This window comes from Mirounga angustirostris, unplaced genomic scaffold (assembly GCF_029215605.1).
Source record: "Mirounga angustirostris isolate CCGP_5_RB_7025 unplaced genomic scaffold, mMirAng1.0.hap1 SCAF_6, whole genome shotgun sequence".
Classification (NCBI taxonomy): domain Eukaryota; kingdom Metazoa; phylum Chordata; class Mammalia; order Carnivora; family Phocidae; genus Mirounga; species Mirounga angustirostris.
Window position 1 is genome coordinate 154,146,071 of NW_026991714.1, and position 23,251 is coordinate 154,169,321.

Sequence of the window (23,251 nt, forward strand, 5' to 3'; positions counted from 1 at the left end):
ATTTGAACAACTCGAGGATCTCTTTTTCGGGCTTTGCTGAGCTGGAGAGGAAGAAGGAGGCCTGGGGGCCACCTTGGGCAGAGGTCACCACCCTTTGGACACATGGACCCTGCGCTGGCGTCTGCTTCTCAAGTTTCTCTCAAACCTGCCACCTTGAAAGTCACCTGGGCGCAGACATGGAAGATGCCAGCAGGACGTGGTCGAGGCCAGAGCCCCGGGGTCCTGGTGGCCAGTGCCCAGTGCCCCGGGGAGTGGGGGGGTGAGCAGCAAGCCCACCACCAGCCCGGGTGGCAGAGAAACCTGCGTGCCCACACCTGAACACGTCAAGAGTTTGGAAAGACAAGTCAACCCTCACACACCCACATAGGGTAGTGGGATCCTGGGCTGGTGGTCCCTGGGCTGGTGGTCCCTGGTAAAGAAAGCATGGGGCTCCCTGGGACGGTGGCAGTAGCCACGGCCATGAAACCCTGCCTGCTCGTCTGGGGTCCTTTTCACACCCAGACAGGAGAAGGGCATGACTTGGTGTCACATGGGAGGAGCCTGAGCGAGCCGCCTGTGTGTGTTGGTCATTGGAGTACCTCCTCCCGCATTCACCAGGACGCCTGGGGTGGGAGGTGCACACGGGGGTGGTCACCCTGCCCTCCGCGAGGTCCGTGGGGTGCGGGGCACAGCTGCTGAGCACAGACCTCCACGGGATTGCTTGGCTCAGGTGGTGGGAGAACGTCCTGCGTGATGTGGCCGGCGGGACTCGCTGCAGGGTGCTGTCCTGGGCCGCCGGCCCGGGGAACCCCGTGAGCCTGTAGGAGCAGAGAGCTCGCGCTGGTTGGGGACAGGAGCGGTGACAGGAGGGGACGCTGGCTTCATAGGGGCAGGCCTTGCCTGTTGGGTCATCAGATACTTTCCCTTTAGTTAGGAAGTAAGACTGTAGTTTCCGGGAGGGAAGGTGAAAGCTTTCTAACCAAACTGACGGCTCTCAACCACCAGAGCCCAGTTTGCAGTCAGAGATCCTGGTGAGCTGCCCGGGTCACCACCCCTCCCCCGCTGCCTGGGCCATCTCCCTCCCCTGCTGGCTGCCGGGTTCACCCACCCCTCCCCCGCCACCCAGGTCTTCCCCCTCCCCCGCTGCCTGGGTCACACCAGTCTCCCTCCTTTGGCTCTCTTGTATTTTTGAAACTGTGTTTGTGACCAGAGTCCACAGCCCAGGGTGGCCATGTGGGGTTTGGAGAGCTGCTCCAGGCTGTGGGAAGAGTATAAGCAACAGCAGAGTCAGGGAAAAGGACAGGTGATGAGTGATGGGCAGGGCTCTGGTGCCTGCCAGATATTCTCTGACGGTACCGTAAAATAAGTGGTCAGGTATGCTGTGTGTGCATGTGTGTGCACGCGTGTGTGCATAGGGGTGTATGAGCTCCCGCGCTGATCTGCGTGTGCGTGCGTGGACACATACGTGCATACACAGGGATGAGGACGGAGGATCGTGTGCATGGGTATGGGTCTGTGTGTACGTGCGCAGGTCAAGGTGTGCGTGTACAGGGTGTGTGAGTGGGTCACGGACAAGTGTGTAGAGTCCACCCGTGCATGGATGGGTGTCTGCATGGATTCGGGTGTGTGTACACGGCGTGTGTAGGTGTGTGTAGACAGAGTCGGTACACGTGCATGGCTGTACCCGCACACATCTGGGTATAGGGCTGTATATGTGGGTGTGCCTGGATCATGTAGGTGGGAGCTATGGGTGGTGTTTGCATGTGCATGACTACGTGGGCGTGTGTTCACGTGCAAGATGTGCGTGCAGTTTGTGCATGTGTGCGTGCACGTGAGTAGGGAGTGTACGTTCATGCACATGTGTGGGGGCCGCTCTTGTATATGTGTTGCCTTGGCATGTGCATGGGTGTATGTGTGTGGCTTGGGCATGTGAACAGCCCAGGAGACCTCACCCTACACATTTCCATTTTGTGAGAATGGCTCTTCACTTCGCAGGCTGCCCTGCGTTGGCCAGAAGGTCTCGACAAAGCGCACCCTGTGTGTTCCCCACGGCCGCTGCGGCTCCTGGGGGTTTGTCAGGACAGACTTGTGCTCCCTGCACGCTGCCAGGCTCCCAGTACTTTCTGGAAGGCTGTGAGGACTGGGCCCGGGGAGCCGTGGCTGCCTCAGGCTGTCTTGGGTCTGGTCTCAGCGAGGCCTCAGAACCCGGGAACGCGGGGCACGCCAGCCAAGGGCGTCTGCCTGTCCCAGGGGGCAGTGTGGGAACTCAGGGCACGCAGAGACCCAGAGCATCCGTTCCTGTAGCTGCTGCTCGTGGTTTTCAGAGCCTTTCTGCCCTTATCCATGTGCTGAGGGCCTTGCACACCAATGGCACGGTTCCGGTCCCTCCCTGAAGGCTCCTTCCCAGCACCGCGCAGAGCAAGATGTTGCCCTGGGGCGGCCCGCGGCGGCCGGAGCTGTCCCGTCGTGGCCAGAGCTGCCCCGCGGCGGCCAGTGTCGCTCAGAGTGTCAGCACAGTTGTTCACCCGTGAGCCGCACGGACGTTTCGTCAGCGGACAGGCCTTGTAAGGAGAGAGCGGATCTTTGCAGACACATTTGTCGCTGTTCTCTACCAGCTAACAGAGTCTCACTCCTCATGGACTAGAACTTACTACTGTCATTTTGCTAGAAAAGGTGCTAATATTTCAGGCGTTTACGGAGCCTTCAGCTCTGTTCTTCTCCACCGAGGGCTCAGCGTGACAGCACCTTCATTAGGGTGACCAGTCGTGGGTGACGGTGAGAGGCGGAGTGTGCCGCAGGCCAGGCTGGAGTGGGAGCAGGCCGGAGGGCCCGCGCCTGCGCTCCACGTGGTGCTGCCCCTGCCAGCATGCCGGGGACAGCACCCCGCCACGTGAAGGTCCGCGATGCCAGCTGGTGTGTCCCTGAGCCGATGACGGGCCGCGGCGTGGGTCTGAAACCGTACCTGTGACCCACTAGTTCTTGGCCGTGGGAAGGGGTCTCTCGCCCACACACACACCTGGCAACATCACCGGCCGGGCCTTCGGGACGCCCAGGCTGCCAGACTGTACACGTGTCCCAGATGTTGGTGGGTGTCGGACGGCGCGTCCCTCCCGTGGGACACCATCAGGCACCTGGGCCCGTACACATCCTCCAAAGCTCTGGGTTTTCCTTGAAAGCTGGTATTTGGGGCCATTATTGACAACAAATACCGTTGGATATTTTCCTGGCGGGGAAAAATGGCTCATTTCATTGCTTCTTGAGAAAACTCCTGTCTGATGCCCGTTTCTGAGCGACAACAGTCTCTGCCTTTCTAGCAAAACAAAGATACTCCCTGAAAATGAGCCGAAACGGCCACAGGGCAGAGCACACCATGTGTGTCCATCTCCTGCGCCACGTCTCGAAACAGCATGCTGCCCAGTCTGGAGAGTCAGTCAAGGAACCACTGGCTCCTTTGTGTGGGCGCTCTGAGTCTGTGTGACTCCCGCCACCGCCACCCACGTCCCAGGCCGCTGCTTCCGGCAGACGGCGCGTTAGGGAGGTGATGAGTGAACCTTCCAGGCCCACGTGGAAGGGTGTCAGGGACCCCGGGGGCTCCGCACCCCACACCCAAGACCAGCCAGAATGCGCTCCGATGGCGGGATGGGTACTCGCTGCTGAAGGGGAACGCCCCACGGCGGTGGCCACGAACGGCGCTCTGTGAGCAAGTCTGGAATCAGTGTGCCTGGGGCCACGCACAGGGCGTGAGTGCCGCGCGCTCGCATTCATGTGCCTGGTTGGCGGCGCTGGGGTCACGACCTAGGACTTCCCAGGCAGCGGCAGGAAGGCTAGCAGGGGCCGTGGGGGCCGTGCGTGGGGACGTGGGCCCTGCCCCAGGCATGTGATGCTTTATGTAAAGTTGATGGAGAGAATCGGAAAACGTGAAAGGCCTGGATCTACTCCTCCACGCTTTCAAAGTAATTTACTCATTCAGGGGAAGTGGAATGGGAAGAATCACAGTCACACCTTTCAAAGGCAGACAAACTCTTCACGTTGGGAAAGACACGTTTTTACTGAGCGAATTGATTACAGAGTAAGACGAAGTCGTAGCTTTTGAAAAGCTCAAAAGACTGTGTGATAACAGAGGTGAATGCAGGAAGCTCGTGGGAGGAGGCGGGCTGTCTTAATGGATGCATTTAATTTTAAGGATAAAGAGGCTTTTTCCAGCTTCTTTCTGGGCCATTATCTAAACTTCAACCCTCTGTAGATTCCGTAATAATGTGTCCAGTTGTGAAGTTAGGACGAGAAGGTGCGTTGTCTGCCGTCTGCCAGGCCTGCTGGTTGGGAAGGAGCCAGGACATCTGTCTGTCCCGCTGGTCGCGGGGCCCTGGTTGGACGTGGCCCAGGCAGGTGCGCGGGGTGGACACCGGAGGCTGAGCACGGCCGGAGGTGAGCTGCTCGGGAAAGCCAGCCGCGGGGCGAAGGGCCGTGCACAGCGGCCAGGTCGCTCTGTGCCGCCGGCCCCGGGACTCTCTCCTGGGCGGTCTTTGCTGCGAGTTCCTCCACCAGATAGCTCAGTGTTGCCATGGTTCCTGCTCGTTTTCCTCGATTGTCCTTTTTTTCTTTTCCTGTCTTTTCCAGGAATATCAGTAATGGCCGGTATTTTTGAAACCGAGTATTTGGGGATGCCAGGGTTGCGAGCTGCACTCGCCGTGCCAGGCGCGTTGTCCGCACTGCTGTGCCCTGTCCGCAGCCCCTCACATGGGCGCTGTTCCCCAGGCAGGGCTCCGAGGAGGGGCTCCCGTCTCCACAGCCCCCCTGAGGCGCCAGGCAGCACCCCCACCACGCCGCCCTCCACTTGGGAGAGCGGGTGCAGAACGTGCCGGTCTGGCTGTGGTTTCTGTTTCCTCCTGTGCCCGGGGTCCCCGCCTGCGGCCGGCCCAGTAGATTCAGGCTGGCGAACACGGCCGGGCTTTGGGCCTTCCTGGCCGTGTTGTCGGACTTAGGGCCGTGGAGACTCCACCCGCCTGCCCTGTGGCTCAGATGGAGTCCTGAGCTGGTCCACAGGGCCGGTCGCCGGCCATGGCAAAGGGGCCGCTGCCCACATCCTGAGGGAAGAAGCTCGAAGGGCAGGGAGGGCCGCGTGCTTGAGGACAGCTGGGCGATTGTTAGCGTCATCACCAGCGGTCACGGCGGCTCTCCCTCACGGTGGGGGCACAGCTGGGCGCTTGTCCTGTCTCCCCTCCCCCCGCCGCTGCCAGAGTTTGCGTCCAGATAAGTGTGCGTGCACGGCAGGTGTGGACTTAACCACTGTCCGCTCTGGAGGCGTGCAGGCCGCAGACTGGCAGCATCGGGCCCCGTGCCCTGTGCTCAGCTGCCGGAGGAAGGACGGGGTGCCGCCTGGCCCCCTCTCTCCCTGGGCCTGTCTGCACCAGCTCCATTCTGGTGTGCCCCCTTCTCCGGGATCAGGGGCCACAGGGCATGGCCCTGGGGCTGTGGGGGAGGGGCAGTGCCCCCACCAGCAGGGCACCTCTGGGGATCAGCTTCTTTCTCCTTTTGAGTCACCTGTGTTCACACTGGACTGTGGCAGCCGGCTCCTGCGCAAGCACGATGGGCCAGGACCCCGCGGGGCTCCCAGGACTGCCCTCGGGGGCAAACCCGGAAGCTTGCTCTTCTCTGGGACTCACCCCAGCACCACCGTGTGAGTTGTGACCACCTGTCGGATCCCAGCGTGGACAGGGAGGGAGCTCCGTGTTGCCTCCCTGACAGATTTTGTGTCCTGGCACAAACCCAGGCCCGAGGTATAAACACTGAACTTTGGCCCCGGTGTACATCCTCGTGGTCTGTGGGTGCCGTGTGCAGCCCTAGATGGGACCCCAAGACCAGCTGGGGCCTGCAAAGGGGTTTCCGGTCCTCTTGGCAGCATCGGGGGTGTAACTGGGCGCCAAGGGTGGTGTCTGGGCACGTGGCGTTCATCCCGTTTCCGGACCGCGTCTCAGCGTGGTGCTTTTAAGCCTCGGACGACTCGCTGTCTCCTGGCAGAGAGCCCTCATCACACCTGCTGCCCGCTCGCAGCCGCCCTCACCCCTGACCTCTGCCCCCAACAAGGGGGCTTCTTGTTCTCGTCCCGCAACTCAGCACATTGTCCTCTGGAAACCGGGGTTGATCCGTGTGGACCCCCGATCCCCGGCTCACAGGCAGCGTGTTCCGGAGAGAGCCTGCCGCCAGCCTCGGCGTGTCCCCCAGGCACCCAGGCGAGGTCGTGCGTGCGAGGCGAGCAGTCCCGGCCGGGTGGTGTCGCTCCCTCACGGTCACAGCTGAGCCAGGCGCCCTGCACGTGTGGAGCAGGGGTGGATGGCCGGCTCGCCACTTTGTCCTGCAGAGGAGTTTCTAGGGTAGTTCGTGTTCTGTGCTCCCTACATGGGTGATGCTGTTAGAAGTAGGAACTGTGTTGTTTTGGCGTATTTGCCGCTTTGGGTCTTTAATCAAGTGAAGCAGTGATTTCCTGGGGGGCGAGGGCCCTCGGCCACTGTTCTGGTGAAAGCATGGGGGACCCCCGACGGGACGGGGCGAGGCCGGGAACCGTTAGCTCAGGGCAGAATTGTGTTCTGCGAAGCCTGGTGGTCGCGGCAGGACACAGGTCTTGAGGCCACAGAGCAGAGGGCCGGGGGCCAGAGTCCTCAGCAGCCCAGGGGCCGCCGCCGGAGCGGCTCCTCTCTCCCAGCAGCAAGCAGCCGGAGAGCACAGCAGAGAATAAGCTAATTCACAGCTCAGACCATATGGTACTTTGGAATTACCTAAAAACAAATTTTTACAAGGAGACGTTTAGACTCTGAGATGGCCGTACAAGATGCACATGGATACGCAGACCCTGGTGCAGATGCAGCCGACACAGCGACATGTGTTCCCAAAGCCAGCTCGTTCTGAGTTCATTTATTACTACTCAGTCGGTCCCAGTCACAATGCCCACTTGGGGGTGGGGCCGGCAGGTTTAAGTGGACGGAGGCAGGCCCACTGGGCCCAGAGGCAGGATTGTTCCAGGGAGTTCTGGAAACAGAAGGAAGCTGCCTGTAGGCCCGAGGAACATGAGGGGGATCAGCTGGCCACGTGTGCGTCTCTGTTCATCGGTGGATCAGCTGTGGTGGCTCCATCCCCGAGGGGCCGTCAGGGCCTCTCCCGGGGGCTGAGCCGGGTCAGGGCGTGGGAAGGGGTTCCTGTGTGGCGAGAGCCGGTGGGTCAGGGACAGTCACAGGCCATGCCACAGCAATGAGCCCATGGCCTGGACACCAGGCACTTGCCGAGACCAGATGCTGTGGTGAAGCGGGCGTGGGGACGGGGCGTGCACCCGCATCACGCCCCAGCTTCCGGAGGCTCCCCCCAGAGACGTGAGGGGACGTCTGAGTGGGAGTCCCACAGCGGCGCCCCTGCATTCACAGGCAGGTCAGGCCATGCGCCAGGCAGGCCCCTGGGACACAGGTGGGGCAGGAGGCCCGTCTTCCCCATTCAGTTTTTCACTGTCCTGACTACGTCCAAAACTAAAACCACAGTATCCTAGACAATACCATTGGTTTGTCGCAAGATCCTGTTACAACAAAAATTCAAGTGAGAACTTAAATCGCGTGTTCGACTTCGTGTTGCAGAAACCTCACTACGTGGGTTTTTTTCCCTGCGTGGCGTTGGCCACTCCGCGTGTGTGGGAAGACCCACACAGCCCTCCCCGGGGACTCGGGAGACGGTGGGAGGTGGGGCCGGAGCCAGCAGCTGACCAGGCGCCCTTGTGTCCCCCCAGCTACCCGTACAGCGAGGACTCCGGCCAGGGCCAACAGTACATGAACACCCGGTGCCCTGCATGGTGCGACCGCGTCCTCATGTCCCCATCCGCCAGGGAGCTGATTCTGAAGGTAAGTGCCAGAGTCACCCCAGGACCAGCCACACATAGGGGCCCCCGGGATGGGCCCTGGCGTCGCCCTGAGATGGGTCCTCGGCCACCTGAGACCCAGCGCCCGGGCCTGAGGGGCCCCGGCGACATCTGATGTCTTTCTGAACCCACAGCGTGCATACACGGTCATCAGTGCCTTCAAAATCCTCATGGTTTATTGTATCCTCGGGAATGAAATGTGCTCTTGTCCGCAAGAGCGCTTGTGTAAAGCGTGGTGGACACGTCGGTCCTTATTTCCCCGAGATGTAAATCAAGAGCCTGATTCACATCTGGGCTCGACACGGTAGAAACGAGCGGGAACATTCAAGAGGTGGCACCCTGCGCTCAGGTTTCCTGTGGCCTCCTGATTTTCAAGAATTTTCAGTGCCCACATTTTAATACAAAAAGGGTGTTTTCAAAAGAATCAATATCTGAATTTGTTTTGTCAACCCCATTAATGGGAAATCACACACAAGTGCATTGATTTGGGGGGGTGGGGGCCGCGGGCTGGTGCTCAGAGCAGACGTGGGCCTTTGGGGAGCCATCCCCGACCTGAGCTCTGTTTTAGGTTCCAGTTGCCCCCCCCCCCTCAACCAGGACCCCTTAGCTGGGCCCTGAGTCCTCACCCCGGGGACTGGGAGCTCACTGGGCAAGAGGGGTCACAGCCAGGAGGGCAGAGCCCCCCACATGCTGCCCCAGGCTCATAGCACGCCCTGCCATGCACACACCCTGTGCCCCGTACTCAGTGGCCCCCCAGCCCAGCCCTCTGTGTTCTTCCCTGAGCCCAGAGGAAGCCAGCCGGGGGCCTGCAGCAAGCTTGCTCCGTCGGGGCCTCGGCACTCCTCCCGCTGCGCTGTGTGACCCTCGCACCCGGGGCCCCCCGCCGGGGACAGCTCCCAGGGCCACTTCCCCAGGGGCCTTCCTGGCTGACGCTGCACTGGATGTCGGCCAGGAGCGCACAGACCCGGGAGAGCCTGGACATAGCCCTGCCCTCTCTGCCGGGCCTGCTGCTGACGCTCTGGAGTCGGCTGTGTGCACTTGCAGGCTGCCGGCCCTGAGCACGTGCGGTGTGCTGGGCACACGGCCACAGCCAGAGCAGGGGCCGCGGGCGCCGCGGGGACAGAGAAGAGACAAGTGTGGTCTACAGGGAAAGCACCCACGCCGAGGGAAACTGCATTCTGCAGGAAACTGAGCGTGTGCGGCCAGGCGGAGGCCGTCCCGGTAGACTGTTTCGTGCTCACTCTGAGCTTGGACGCTTCCGAGCTAGAGGGGGCGCCCCCACCAGGCAGACGTCCCCCAGGCCCTCCCCGGGGCTGCCCGGCGGCAGCGGGCGTTACCGTCGGATCAGATGCGCCTCGTGAGCAGCTCCTCGGCCTCATCCATCATGCTACGCTCGGGTACCTCGTCACCATGTTCCGTTCTGCTTCCCCAGCCCTAAAACACCAAAGGTGGCGGGCTGGCGGCGCTGCCTGGGAGCTGCCGGGATGCAGGCACTGCTGTAATTTGCTTATCTGTCTCAAGATTATGCAGTTGGAAACCCACAATTTTATGCTGCCTTTGTAAATTACCGTGCCGCGCTTGACGGATGTCCCCCACTTCCGCGAGGCAGCGTTGCGATCGTGAGGGATGGGAAGTGCTCACGCATATGGAGCAGAAGGTTATGTTTTTATACTTTCTAGCAGGCGACCACGCTGGAAAGTAAATCTGACCTTAAGCTTCCTACTGCATTAAAGATAATTCAGTTTTAACTTCATAGTCTCGGATGCTTCAGCGTGGATATAAAACTCCGGCCCAGTCGGAGCGGACGGACTGCCAGGAACGACCCCTTCACAGTCGCACCCGAAACGCAGGGGTCTGCCTGGCCTGCAGACACGGAGGCGCAGGGAGGGAGGGGCCGGGGTGCACACAGCGGTTAATTAACGTGTACAAAGCGCTTGGGGCAGCCGCCTGGGATTCAGAGACGTCTGCTCCCGTGTGAACACAGTTCTGGGCTGATAGAACCGGCTGTCCAAACAAACGGAAACAGGGAAAACGGACGCCAGATGCACGGCGGGGGGCGGGGGTGCCTGAGAAGAAAGCCCTTCCCCAGGGGCATGTGCCAGAGGACAGCTTGGGGGGCCCCCACCCCAACTCCCGTCCGGAAGCAGGAAGAGCCAGGGGCCCAGCGGCTCCCAGGGCTTCCAGAACGTTCTGCCTGCCGGGAGGTGGCAGGTAGCTCGGGCTCCCCGAGGAAGCCCCACTATCCCCACCTTCCCACACGGGTCTCTCTGTTTGCTTTCCCAGTCGGAGAGCGAGGAGAAGGTTGTCACCTACGACCACATTGGGCCCAACGTCTGCATGGGAGACCACAAGGTGATGTGTCCGCGCCGTGTGCAGTGCGGGGCCGGGCGGGGGCTGGACGGCGGGGGCAGCGGGTGGCGGGGTGGACAGCGGGGGCAGCGGGCGGCAGGGGCTGGACGGCGGGCCGAGTTACCGCTCCTCCATCGGCCCACACAGCGCTTGCCCAGATGGTCTGTGTTTACGTAATTGTAATAAAATACCAGAAGGTAGGTAGGTAGGTAAAGAAGGCAGAAAAGACTGGTCACAGTAGAATAAAATACAGAATTTTACTACTTATAACAAAATACCGTCCACAGCCAGTGATTTCCGAAGGTCGTTTTTCTAGTGTGCGTTTGGGATACTGTGACTTCTCATGGCAGTGAGCACAGATGCGTCCTTCAGGGGGACGCTGAGTATTTGTGCAGGGACGCGCTTCGTACGCATGAGCGTCCCTAACCCCGAGCCCCAAAGTCTGAGGGCGATGCTGGCCGCGTCTTACCTTCAGCCAAATTGGAGACACCCGTGCTTCCCGTGGGCAAGGCCTCCGGGCCGTGACCACGGGGTGCATCGTCCTGACGCGCGGCCCCCACACTGGCGCCCGGGGGAGCGGACCCGGCACAGCCACCGGGTTAGTCAGCAGTCTACGTGAGTTTTTACCTGGAAATCATGCCCTTTCCAAAACTCAACCCCAGCTCCAGTTGTGAGGTCACTGGGGTCTCACGCTGGTGCTCGCGCACAAGGCAGGCGGACGCAGTTGGGCAGCCGGGGGAGGGCAGGGATCCGGAGTCGGGGGGTCAGGGTGGGCGCGTGGCCGCGGGCTCTGACGCCCTCTCTCCTCCCGCTGCAGCCCGTGTTCCTGGCCTTCCGCATCGCGCCCGGGGCAGGTAAACCTCATGCCCATGTGCACAAGTGTTGTGTCGTGCAGTGACGTGTGGTAAATATGACTCCTTCCCTTGGCTTCACCTTTTCTCAGCTTTTCTTGGTGTGTTTGTTCCTTTAACGAGTGACCGATTCCACGGCAGGGAGGCGATGCCAGCGACACCAGAGGGCCCTTCGCGAGACCTCCCTGTAGCGCCTGGAGCCGGTGGGAGTCCCATCCATTGAAACACGTCCTCCTAACAGCTGCATCGACAAACCCGCCCGAGCGCCACCCGCTAGACGGCCGGCCCCACACTTCGCTTCAGCCTCCGGACCGTTCCGGAAAAGCCTCACATACCTCACTGTCTTGTCTGTTCATGTGACATTAAGTAGAAATATTGGGTTTTTGTAATAAGTCACCGTCCTGTTGCCAAAACTCTATTATAGACAGGAGAGGGAGTCTGTATTTTAGACTTCAGAGTTTCCATTTTTAATAATTGTCAGCGTGGGAAGAGCTTCTCCGGCGTGGAAACCCCCCAGGTGTCCCAGGTCCCCCTCTGCCAGCTGGAGGCGTGCCCGGGGGCGGGCGGCGGGCGGGGGCTCTTTGCGACTCCGGCAGTGTGGCCACTGTGAGGAGAGCAAGGGGCCCTGGTCTTCGCCTCGGGCGGCTCCCCTTCCGTGTTATTTACTGCCGCGTTACATGGTTTTTGAATCACACTGCAGCTGCTTTCCGTTTTTATATATATAAATATATATAAATATATACTTTTTAAAAATAATTTATAAATCTTACCAAAACTTATGCTAAATATACTTTCCGGGACGAATGCTTGCGAGGGTCCTGTCGGCAGGTAGGAATGGAGTCGAGTTCGGGGACGTGCACATCCGCACGGACCCATCCGGCCTTGCGGCCTAGCGGTGCCGTCCTGCGTGGACGTCGACCACAGCACATCTACACTTGCAGATTCTTACTCCTATGCCTTTTTTTCTGTGTACTCTTAAGAACTGAATGTGAAGTTTCTAGCTAGCTCGGGTGTACCTTTTAAGAATTTTGTAAACTGTCCCGTCTGTCTTTTGTTACTGTTCTATGGTGCCAAGTATTCTACATAAAACAATAATATCATGGGAGAAACAAAAATAGCCTAGTCTGCTTCAGATAGAAACTGCTTTTAACATGGGCTGTATATAAAACTACTAAGAGAAACAAAACCGTAAGTTTCCTCGGCTGCTCCGTTGCACCCAGCCTACGTGGTAACCTTGCTGCGACCATCTCCCCTAGCACGAAGTACAGCATTAAAAGGTCATTGCAGAGCCTGTGGATGAAACACAACCTATGTTTTATTGATCCGCTTTAGAACACTACACAATTCCTGGACTGGGTACAGGCCTTAGATGCTCGTTTTTAGGTAAATCACTACCATTGCAAGTGATTGGGTGTCCGCTTGCTGATCTGTTCTTGACAGTGTGGTCGGGGTCAGTGCTTTGGCCGCTGTGCTCTGTCCACGTGCCACACGGCAGGCCCGCCCCACGAGCTTCTGTGTAACGGGGTTTCAGCTGTTGGTCACTGTGGAGGCCTCTAAAAATGACCGCTCCGGTTCCTAAGCAATAAAATTGATCATGGTGAAAACAGTCCTGAGTCTGCTTTGTTTCTCCGCCTTCCCGGTCCCCATCTCCTTTGAAATGCTAAGTAACGGGAGGGCGCTCCTTTGTGGGCTCACCAGAAATCCCGGAATGTCATTCTGTCAGACATTGCTACACAAAACCAAGCCATTAGTTAAGTGCAGAAAAACAATCTTTTGGGTTTTTTACCGTAGTGGTAACTAATGGGAATTACCCTCAGCGTTTAAAGAGGAGGTTATAAAAATGCACTGCCTTCCTCAAAACTTTAAAACTGGGATTTCCTTTGCTCTTAACTTGAGCTGAGAGAACGACTCGCTCACAGAAATAAAATAGATTTTAATATTGCTCCGTTAAAAAGAAGACCAGCCAGTGGCTCAAAAGAAATGTCTTTTTTTTAAACTGATGGTGCAGCCACGTGGCATAGAACAGAAAACAGCCTTTTCCGTTTCTCTGTAACAGTTTCAAAAATGCCTTCAAGGAGAAACCTTATAATGACGCAGTCACTTCTATTTAACTTTTAAAATTACGACTCAAGAGTGACGCGCAGCAGGACGCGAGCACCAGAGCACCAGCCTCAGAACGTGGAGCCCCGCCGCTGGCCCGCTCCCTGCGCCGGGTGCGGGCGGCTGAGGGCCTGGCCCGGCGGGAGCGAGTGCGAGCCGTCCCTCGGAGGGCGGCAGCGCTACTTGGGATTTCTCTTTGGCGTCCCGGCCTGAATCAAATAGTGTCTACGGATTAAAAACGACGGAACCGGGCCGCAGACGAGCTTAAAATCTGTGAGCTGCACGCTTAGCGCGCAGTAGGAAACCTTTAGCTGCGAAGGCATTTTAAGATCTGCGTAATCGGATGAAACACACGGGGCGAGCCGGGCGGCAGCCTAGGACTCGGCCCGCGCCCGCCCCGGGGTTTCCGGAAAGAGGGACGCGCGCGGGTGAGTGCTCACCTGCCGCCGACCTCCGCCACTGAGCCGGCCCTGCCACCCCCGGCGGGGCGCGGGTGGCAGGGGGAGCCGCACCTGTCGCGGCGCGCGCTCCTGCCGGCGCTGCGCCCCGCGCCCGCTGCGTTTCCGTCCGAGGCCCCGTCCGGCTCCGCTGGGCGCTCTCTGGCGTCGCGGCTCCTCCGGCGCTCCCGGGGCGGCCGAGGGGTCTCGGGGCCAGGGTCGCCCTTCCCCGCGCCGGGCCCTCGATGTCCCCTTGCTCCTGCGAGCTGCCGCCGCCCGGGCCTGGGGACGCGCGGGCCGGGGTCGCACCGCGCGCCTCGCTGCCAGCCCGGCCGCGCGGGGACAAAGACTGGGGGGGGGGGGCAGGGACCCGCGGGGGGTGTTTCGAGAAGGAAGACACACGCGGTGCAGCCTCCGGAGCCGCGGCTCCGCCGGGGACGTGTTAAATAATTTATTGATTATACAAAGTGGTTGCGCCCGGGACGCGCGGCCCCGCGCCCTCCCGAGCCCGCGCCGGCCGCTTTATAACTTATTCTGTAAAAATATATACACACACGGCGGGCGGCGGCGAGGGACCCTGGTTGCTCCGGCCGCGCCCGTGCTCACAAGGCGTCCGCCGCGCCGCCGCCGCACGGGCTGACCAGCGCCAAGTTCGCGGGTTTGTGCTTCTTGAGCAGCCGCGTGATCTTCTCGTCGTCCGAGTTGGGGTCCAGAGGCCGGTTGTACTCGTCGTCGTCCTCCGCGTCCGAGCCGCCCACCTTCAGCTTCTCGGCGTCCGAGTCCTGCTTCTTCTTGGCCGACGCCATCTCGGCCGCGTGCCGCTTGCGCCACTTGGTCCGGCGGTTCTGGAACCACACCTGCGGCGGAGGGGGACCGTCAGCCGGCGCCCCGGCAGCGCCCGACCCATGCAGCGCGAGACCCCGCGCCCGCGGGGACGTGCAGCGGCCGCAGAACAGCGGCGCGCCCGGGGCTGGGCCCGGGCTGGGCCCGGGGCGGGCCGGCGGCCGAGCGCACGCCGTTCGCCGGACGCGGGCGCGAGTCGGCTCGGCGCAGCGGGGCCCGCGGGAGGCCGCCCCGCGCCAGCCGCTCACCTTGACCTGGCTCTCGGTCATGCCCAGGGAGTAGGCGAGGCGCGCGCGCTCCGGGCCCGCCAGGTACTTGGTCTGCTCGAAGGTCTTCTCCAGCGCGAAGATCTGCTGGCCCGAGAACGTGGGCCGGGAGTGCTTCTTCTTGCCGTCCTTGTCCAGGACCCCGCCGGCCTGGGCTGCAAAGGAGGGCGGGTGAGCTCGGCCTGCCGCCCCGCGCGCCGCACCCGAGGCCCCGCGTCGCTCCCCTCGCGCGCCACCTACCCGGGCCGGCCAGGCGCGGGTCCCTCCAGGGCGAGCCCTGCACCACGCCGGGCCAGAAGATGGGCGGGCGCCCGGGCAGCTCGGCCAGCGGCTTGGGATAGCCGCGCGCCACGGCCGCGGGCCCGAAGTAGACGCCGGCCGACGAGGCGAGCCCGTTGAGACGGGGCAGGCCGCCCAGGAGGCCGCCGCCCGCCGCGCCCACCGGCCGCCCCAGGATGTCGCTGATGCCGTGAGGGGTGCCGAGCGGCAGCTGCGCGCCCAGGCCGCCCAGCGCGGGCGCCTTGAGGCCGGCGGGGCCCTGCAGCGCGTACGGGAACAGCGACGTCTTCATCTCGGCCATGTTGTGCAGCGCGGCCAGCGGCGCGCTGCTCAGCACGAACGCGCCCGGCCGGTTAGCGTCCATGGGCGCCGCCGCCGCCGGCCCGGGCGCCCATCCGGGCCCCGCCGCCGCCCCGCCGTCCGCGCCCGCCGGCCCGGGAAGTTTGCGCGCGGCCCGGGGCGCGGCTGCAGCGGGGCGCTCGGGGCGCGGGCGCCGACGGCCCGGGGAGGCGCGAGGGCGGCGGCTCCGGCGCAGGCTGGGCGGCGGCCGCGGGGTCAGCGGGGCAGCGGCGGCGGCGGCGGCGGCTCCGGGGCCGATCGGAGCGGCGCCGCGCGGGCCGGACGCGCTGATAACCGCGGGGGCCCCCGCGCGGCGCGCGCGCTGATTGGCTGCGGGCGCCCGCGGCCCGGCCATTGGCCAGCGCCCCGCCCGCCTGCGCGCCCCCGCCGGCCGCGCACTCCATGAAGGGCCCATTAGCGAGGCAGGTGCCTCCCCGGCTGTAAATTTGCCCCCTGATTTATCTCCCCCGGGACGAAATAAATCCCGTTGGATGGGAGTTTAGTTAGGCAAAGGTTTTAATGGGAAATCAGGAAAAAATACGAGAACATATTTTATCGCCCGGAAGCATGCAGATTTGAGGATCGGCTCAGCACGCTCTGTGCGCCCCATTCGGTGAAGAGCCCCAGGGGCGCGGCCGCGGGGAGCCCCCGGCACGGTCGTGGAGCCTGGCCAGGGCCTCCGACCCGTCCCCGCGGCTTCCGGCAGTCCGGGCTCAGGTGTCGAGGAGTACCGCGAACATTTGGGGGTAATGTCCTCTGTGTCGCACACGGGCGGGGGACGCTGGGGCTCGTGGTCCACGGGAGTCCACGCGCCGAAGGGCCAACGCGAAGCTACCCCGCTTTAACCAACACACTGCTGGCGCGGTGGCGAGACCCGTCCCGGGGACACGCGCGAGGCCGGCGACTCGCGGGCGCTGCCAGGCGGGCAGTTCCCGGCCCCCTCCCAGCCCGCGGCACTGCCCTCTGCCGGGTCGGGGCGCGGGGTCCGGCGTTTCCTGGTCGCCAAGTCGCAGCTTGGTTCCCGGGAGGCAGCCTGAGCCTCGGGCTTCGACCCGGACCCCACGACCAAGCCCAGGGCCGCTGTCTCGTGAAGCGCAGCCCGAGCCAGGAGAACGGGGACCAAGCCGGCTCAGAGCTCCAGCACCCAGGGCGCGCAGGGGCCACGCGCAAGGCCTAGACGTGGGTGCGCTCCCCAAGCGCAGTGGGCAGAAGGGCGGCCTTCACAGGGGCGCGTGGGGCCCCAGGTGTCCCCTTCTGGTACGAAAAGCCCCCAGCCCGTAGCATTGCTGTGGGATTCAAATTAGATCGCAGTGGACCCGGGGCGCGGGCGGAGAGCCGCTGCTGAGTAAAATGCTGGGCGTTGTCGCCTTCATCTTTCTGGGTGGGGTGTCACATTGAATCCTAAGAGTTGGCTCTTACTGTTATTCGCTGCCTGCTCAGAGCCATGACCCTAACGAGAGCGAACGGACGGCCATTTCGTGGCCAGGGGTGGGCGGCCTGCGCCAGGCCCCGGCCTCTCTCCGGCCCGGTGCCGTTCCTTAGCAACGACTTTGGCGTTTCACTCCTGCCGCCAGGGTTTGGACCGTGTGAATGGAGGCGAGCCTCCTGGCTCCGCACAGGGACCCAGCGTCCGCTTGCACAGTGTCCTTCGAGGGTCCGTTTTCGTTTTGGGCAGTTAGAGGCGGGGTCTTGGCTCCGAGGGTCCCTGCACCGCATCGCGGCTCTGAGAGCCACTGGCCGGCGGCGCTGGGCGGGCTTTCGGTGGTCGCCCCTGGCTTGGGCGCGCGCGCACGGTGCTGCCGGGGGGAGGCTGCGGGAAGCGAGGGGCCCTCAGCTTCGGGTGCGGTGCGGTTCCTCTCTCCCCGATTCCTCGGCCAGGCCACACTCGACCGATCCGGGTGTGGCTGCCCCCGCAGGCGCTCTGTCCCAGCGGAGCCTGGCGCCCAGGACAGGGCAGCGCCCCTCCAGGATTCCCGCGCTGCGTCCGGCGGCGGGTCCCCAAGTCCGGAGACCCGCTTCGGCCTCGCTTAGAACACGCCCCACTTCCTCGGAGCAAACAGCGTGTGTGCGCCCCGACAGCCTGGGCGCGGGGACACTTCCCAGCAGGATTGGAGCCCCTCTGGGCTCCCCAAACCGTGCCCCACCCCTGGCGGAGGCTAGGCGGCCAAGGCTGGGGCTCCGGTGGGGGTGGAACCGAGTGGGCGGGGCCGAGTGGGGGTGGGGTCGCGTCCCTCCTCCTGACCCCCTCTTTGCTCTACCCTACCGACGGTGGGCGGGGGCGACCCGGGACAGGAGGGGCGCGCTGGGGCGGGACGACAGGGGCACACTGTCCTCCCAAAGGGTGCGGGCGGCTCTGGCTCAGAGGCAGGAGAACCCGGGTGGCTCGAGGAGCTGCGCTTTAGGCGGGAGCCTCCTAGGCGGGAGCCTCCCAGCCCTTTTTTACCGCCGAGGAAAAAGAGCCCCCTAGTCGCTGTCCTGCACCCCAGCGACCCTGGGTCTATCCACGTCGCCCGGCCCTCTCTGGGCTCCAGCTGGAACGCTTGGGGTCTCTAGTGTGGCTGCGGTCTCCTTTGGCCTCAGCGTGCAAGGCCCCTGGGGGAGTCAGTGGCTGTGGCTGCGGAACGGGGGTGGGAGTGAGTGTGAGCTCCGGGAGAGAGGGGTGCAGGGATGGAGGTCTTGGTGCGCTCCCCAGGCGTCCCCCCTTGCCAGGTGCTCGAGGTTCCCAAGCCAGCGCCTGGGACAGTCCCCACCCTCCTGGACCCGCACCTCTGGTATCCCTCCCCCCAGTGTCGGGTCCCGGGTATGAAGACTCCCTACCCGCCGCCTCTGACCTGCCCCCCCTCCACCCAGGGCTATCCGGGGCTCCCACCCACACCCCCTTCGGTGCCCCCAGGCGCTGCCCCTCCTCCGGGGAAGGTCCAGAGGCCGGCCTGCAGGGAAGGAGCGCCTCTGGGCTCCCAGCGTGGGTGGATTTCCTGGGCCAGAGCTGAGAGGTTGGAGAATGCCATCTCCTGGTCTTGAAGAAAACATCCTACAAAGGAAGATGCCACTTTCCATGCAAACTTACAGGTTGTCGGAAGGTGGAGAGCACGCTATTTGGTATAGACCTTTATGCATTCATCATGTATTTATTCGGCACCTACCATGTGCCAGGCACGCCCTGGGAGGGCCGTGGGAATGCAGCGCACCCCGTGGGAGGGGTGGGCAATAAACCGTAAACTTGAGGAGCTTCAGCAAGAGCCTGCTGGAGGGGACCACTATGTTGGGGGAGGTGGGGTCAGGGCAGGGGGGTCCCTGGGGAGGGCTGGCCAGGGCCAGCTGGCATCCTCAAAACATGGCTCCTTGAGGGAAGTTGGGAGGGAACAGGTGGGACAACAGGAAGGGAGCTTGGATTCCCGCTCCACGGGCAAGGAAGCCCTGAGTCCTCTAAGACCCTATTAGTGAAGTGGACATCATAGGTCCCTGAGCTGCTTCTGCCCCAACCATGACCGCTCTGGGCCGGGCTCTGGGGGCAGCCTCTGGCAGAGGGCCCTTGCTTTGTTCCCACAGTTCTCAACCTGTTGCGTGATGAGGCCCCACAGCGGTGTCCAATTCAGGGATTGCTGACCCAGGGGTCCGTGAGCCAAAACAAGGAAAGGGACCACTGAGGTGACCCACATGTAACTTGCAGCTGCAGGGCTCACGGGGTAAGGGAAGACGTGCAGTCACCAGGATCCTGGAGGGACCACAGGGTTGCGCCTGCTCAGAGGAGAAGGCGCCAGAGCCAATCCCACCTGCCACCCTGCCAAGCAAACCGCCGGGGGGCCGCATGCAAAGACCCTCTACTGGCAGACCTCACCCCCTCACCCCACCCCTGCCCTTGACGGAGGAGTGACCAGGGGCTGTCTGAAAGGCCCTGAGGTGGGCCGGCCAGGTGCCAAGAGGAGTTGCTGCTCACCCCGCCCCACCCCAGCCCTCCCCCCACGTGCATGCTCCAGCCCGGTCCACTGCCCAGGAACAGCCAAGGCCCCTCTGCCCAGTGGCATCTGCTGAATGACCGTCTCTGAGCATGGCGGCCTGTCAGCGCCCAGGTCAGCAAGGACTCTACATGCTCAGGTATTTCGGGGAATGAAAGGATGGACATACATCTGGGCCCCAGGCTGCAGAGCCCTGTGTCAGGGTCGGGGAGGGGTTCTGTGCTCCCCCGGGGAGTAGACACCACCAAGGGGCCTCTGGGCACCCTGAGCCAAAGGGCATCTTCGACAAGGGGAGGTGGGCAGGAAGAGGCCAGCAAGGCCCTGGAAGGAGGCCCTCGGAGGAGGTCCCAGAGGTGTGCTAATGAAGGGGCGGGGGCTGGGACCAGGCAGGGGTGTGGGGGAGCCCCAGCTGCCCACTCCTCCTTGGCCAGAAGCAGTCTGGACAGCAGTAAGGGGGGATGGGACCTCGACAGCCGGGGGGCACCCCCCAGTGCTCCCATGGACCCTGCCTGCCCATCCTCTGCAGACCTCCAGCGCCCTCCTGCCTTGCCCCTCCCTGCACCCCAGCTCCTCCGCCCTTACTCCAGCGCCTTTATTTCTTTACAAGCTATTTATCTGACAAGTGTAACGTCCGTAGGAGAGTACACAGAATTACCTGCACGTTCCTGCATTCCTTGTGGTCCCTTGCATTGCTGGCTTCAGTCCCCTTCTCTGGAAGTTGTGCAGCCCCGCGTGCAAGCGCTTGACGGGATGGGTCTTCTTGGAGTCGCTGCCCTGCTCTGCATATCTGCGCACACCCGGGCCCCCCGCGCAGTGGGGTGCAGCATCTACACGGGCTCCGTATGGGCTATGACCTGCGACCCGGCCCCACAACTCGGGGTCCTCCTCTGTTTTGGGGACACGGGTCCACAGACTGGTCGTGGCTGTGGGGTGCGCACGTACAGATGTGTCCTTCCTCTGCCGACACGGCCAGCTACTGTGGCTGTCATCGGCCTCTCGTGAATGCTTCTTAAGAGGGGGGCACCGCCACCCTCCGAGGCCAGAGCACCACGGCTCCCTCTTGGCTCCCAGACCTCTGCAGTCAGGACGGCCCCTCCAGGTGGTCTGGTTTCCTCCTCTGCTTCCAGGGTCCCTCCCTGGGGACCCACACGCTCTGTGGAGATATCCCACAGGCACCAGCCCACCAGGCGCCCACTGCCAAGAGCTCGAATGAGTGGGCGGCTGAGGGCCAGCTCCCCTGCGGAAGCAGTTTGGAGCCCAAGACGGCCGGTCCCGTGAGGGCTGGTCCAGGCCAAGGCCGAAACAAACCTGAGCCCTCAGCCCGCCTTGCCGCTTTGTTTGGCAGCCCTGCTTCTGAGAGGCGCCTGGCTCCCCCAGAGACCTGCGGCCACATTCCAAGCTGGGCCGGGCTCCAGCCTCCTGTACAGGCCCAGCAAGCGGGACCAGCCGCCCCCGGGACGCCCGGCCCTTGCTGGAAACCACCCCTCCCCCAGTGCCCTGTGGACACGGGGTCCCGGCGAGGGGAACTCTGCAAAGCTGCCTGAGTCACAGTCACAGGAGGGCCCCCAGGAGGGGCTGACCCACGGCAGACGGCAGAGGCCAGTCCTCAGGACGACCGTCACACCGTGTTGCAGAAGCCCTCTTCTGGGGTCCCAAGAATCTTGTCTCCTTGAGGAAAGGACAAAGAGAAGTGGCCGTAAATCACGGCTCAGAGCTCATTCCCCAGGGCCGCGCGGGCCCCAGATGTGCAATCGTGGGTAATGAGCTCTCTCTCGGGGGCTGCTCTCCGGGGCTGTCTGACTGCGAGCCAAACGCGCTAATTGAGCACCGAGTCCAAGATTTGTGTTAGCGCCTCGGCTCCGAGGCCGTCGCTGCACTCCCAGGATGGGACGGGACCCGCCCTGGCCAAGTGGAGGCTTCCGGAAGGGCTCTTGGCTACCCTCCAGGCCCGGTCCCAGCCCCCTCCGTGGGGGCAGCACCTCCCCAGGGCACGGGCAGCGTCCACCCCTCAGGGGCCCCTTCCTGACGATGTGTGTCCAGCAAGGCTTGGCCACGTGGGAGGGGGCTGCCCTCGTCATGGGGCTGTGTGTGCCCCTCCCTGCATGCAGGCCCACCCTGTCTGGCTTGAACGCCTTGTCCACTCCGTCGTAGGCCCTTGTGACATGCCTGTGGCTTGGGTGAAGGTAGTAGCCGCCTGCCTGCCGTGGGAGGCACAGAGTCCCTAGTCATTCACAGGGTGGCTGAGGCACTCGGCTCAGGGCTGGCCCCGACACGTGGGGCCTGCTTCCAGAAGACAGGACGGTTGGGAGGCGCCACCTGAGGACCAGATGGGGAGGAGCCCAGAGTCCAGAGGAAGGAGTTGGTGTTCTGCTTCCGGGGAAGGAACGTCTATGATGAGAGCCAGTGTGCATTCTCAGGGTTACTGAGCACTGGGGCTGGGGAGGGCTGGACCCCGGCCAGGAGATTGTCTCAGGCAAGAGCGCTGGGGGCCTGTCCCGTTCTCCCCAGTGATGGGGCATGCAGGGGCCGTGGTCTAAGGAAAACCTACTGTTTGCCTTAGACCGGGTGGGTGCCCTGTCCCATAGGGTCCGACAAGTGGGGAACATCCAGGCAGTGGAGAACAGCTCCTCTGACTCTGGGGGATGCATCTGCCATGTGAAGCACCGTGCACCCCCTCCCCCCAGTCTCCTTGTAATGTATGGGGGTCTTCAGACCCCCAATGCTGCCTGTTGCCTGGCCATCCTCCTGTCTGGGCAATGGGCTCGGCAGGGCTGGGGAGGGGACTAAGCTGGGCCCAGTGCTCTGGTTTGGCCACATGAGCCTCCAGGGGCTCAGAGGCTGTGTGCAGCGTCCAGGCCCACCGCCCCTCCCTGCCACGGGAGTAGGGGCCACAGACACTCCCCCAGGTGCCTGTGGTGTCAGTCTGGGGCTTGGTCTGCAGAGGCCCAGGGAGCAGTCTCCAGTTTATGGCAAAGGACCCGGGAACAGTCGTATCTGATTAAGTCACTCTAGGGAAGTTAATCCACCCCACCAGCCAGAATTCCTCCACTGCCAAGCCATGTGACTTGCTCTGCTTCTCCTGGGAGGACTATACTTGCCCTCCCAATTATCCAGCTTGCCACAAGATTGCTGTGGCCAAGGAAAGGTGAGCAGAAGGGACAACTGTTGACCTAAGCAGCATATTTCTGGCCTGTGGGGGGCAGGCTGCCGAGGACAATCCTGTGTGTCCACCAGTTTTTCTGGCTCTTTCCCTCTGGAAGGAAAATGGCACGTCTTGGGCCCACCCCAGGGCAAGAAGACCCAAGGAGCAGGGCAGGGGACCCTGGGAAACCGACCTCCAGGCTTTGGTGGAGGGGCTGTTTATTACCCAGCATTACTGAGCAGGGGCTGAGCTGATACATGACCAGAGAGTAACAGACCCCCACAGGAACAGGATGATCTGTGTTTTGGAGTCTCTATTTGTGCCCAGTATTTGGGTAACATTGGAGGGTTCCTCATGCCTTCCTCACATTGCTCTCCCTGGACACTCAAGACACCGGATGGCAGGCCCTGCCCCCCAGTGGCAAGCACAGCGCAATGGGAAGGGCCAAAGGGGTAGCTGACTCAGGAGCTGTGGACAAGTAGGGGCCCTGGGGGATCCTGGAGGCTCCCTGAGGAGGTGACATGGAGCTGAGCCTTCAGGAAGGTTGGAATTCTGGGAGGTCTTTCCTGCTCCCAAGGAAAGATTTTGCAAACCTAGGGATTACGAGGACAGGCACCTCCCCCCCCCCCCGCCCCAGTCCTCAGGGGTCTCTGGGAGCCCACCCTGCGGCCAGCCCCTGGTACCCTGGTGTATCCATCCCTGCAGAACACTCCAGGACCTCCCAGACAGAGCAGTGGGCACGGGTCTGGAAACATATCCAACTGCCCAGGGATCGGAGGCCAGCGCAGAGGGCAGGTCATGGAATATGTCACGAGA

General features: G+C 62.6%; 2 protein-coding genes across 6 annotated transcripts in view; one reads left to right on the forward strand and one right to left on the reverse strand.

Moving 5' to 3' along the window:
- The window catches only part of INPP5A (inositol polyphosphate-5-phosphatase A), a 174,662-nt gene extending 161,983 nt beyond the window's left edge, over window positions 1-12,679 (forward strand). For 3 of the 5 annotated variants that reach the window (XM_064595491.1, XM_064595490.1, XM_064595494.1), the window contains 2 exons: window positions 7,745-7,856; window positions 8,918-9,621. In XM_064595491.1, the coding sequence (XP_064451561.1) occupies window positions 7,745-7,856; window positions 8,918-9,436 (631 nt within the window). In that variant the 3' untranslated portion in view covers window positions 9,437-9,621. Of the gene's footprint in view, window positions 1-7,744; window positions 7,857-8,007; window positions 8,887-8,917; window positions 9,622-10,156; window positions 10,226-11,039; window positions 11,127-11,214 lie in introns of those variants that run through there. The other 2 variants (XM_064595493.1, XM_064595492.1) reach the window with 2 other exon arrangements.
- Window positions 12,680-14,023: 1,344 nt separating this feature from the next.
- Window positions 14,024-15,362, reverse strand: NKX6-2 (NK6 homeobox 2). Its single transcript, XM_045879114.2, has 3 exons — window positions 14,960-15,362; window positions 14,702-14,874; window positions 14,024-14,467 (listed from the first exon to the last, which is right to left on the reverse strand). The coding sequence occupies exons 1-3, from the start codon at window positions 15,360-15,362 to the stop codon at window positions 14,213-14,215; spliced, it is 831 nt and encodes a 276-aa protein (XP_045735070.1). The 3' UTR covers window positions 14,024-14,212.
- Between the last annotated feature and the right edge of the window lie 7,889 nt (window positions 15,363-23,251).

Excerpts from the sequence above, each read along its gene's own strand:
- NKX6-2 (XM_045879114.2), bottom strand. The coding sequence starts at position 15,362 with ATGGACGCTAACCGGCCGGGCGCGTTCGTGCTGAGCAGCGCGCCGCTG. Across the intron at positions 14,875-14,959 it reads CCCGCGCCTGGCCGGCCCGG|CCCAGGCCGGCGGGGTCCTG; the intron begins GTAGGTGGCGCG and ends CCTCCTTTGCAG. Across the intron at positions 14,468-14,701 it reads TGACCGAGAGCCAGGTCAAG|GTGTGGTTCCAGAACCGCCG; the intron begins GTGAGCGGCTGG and ends CCTCCGCCGCAG.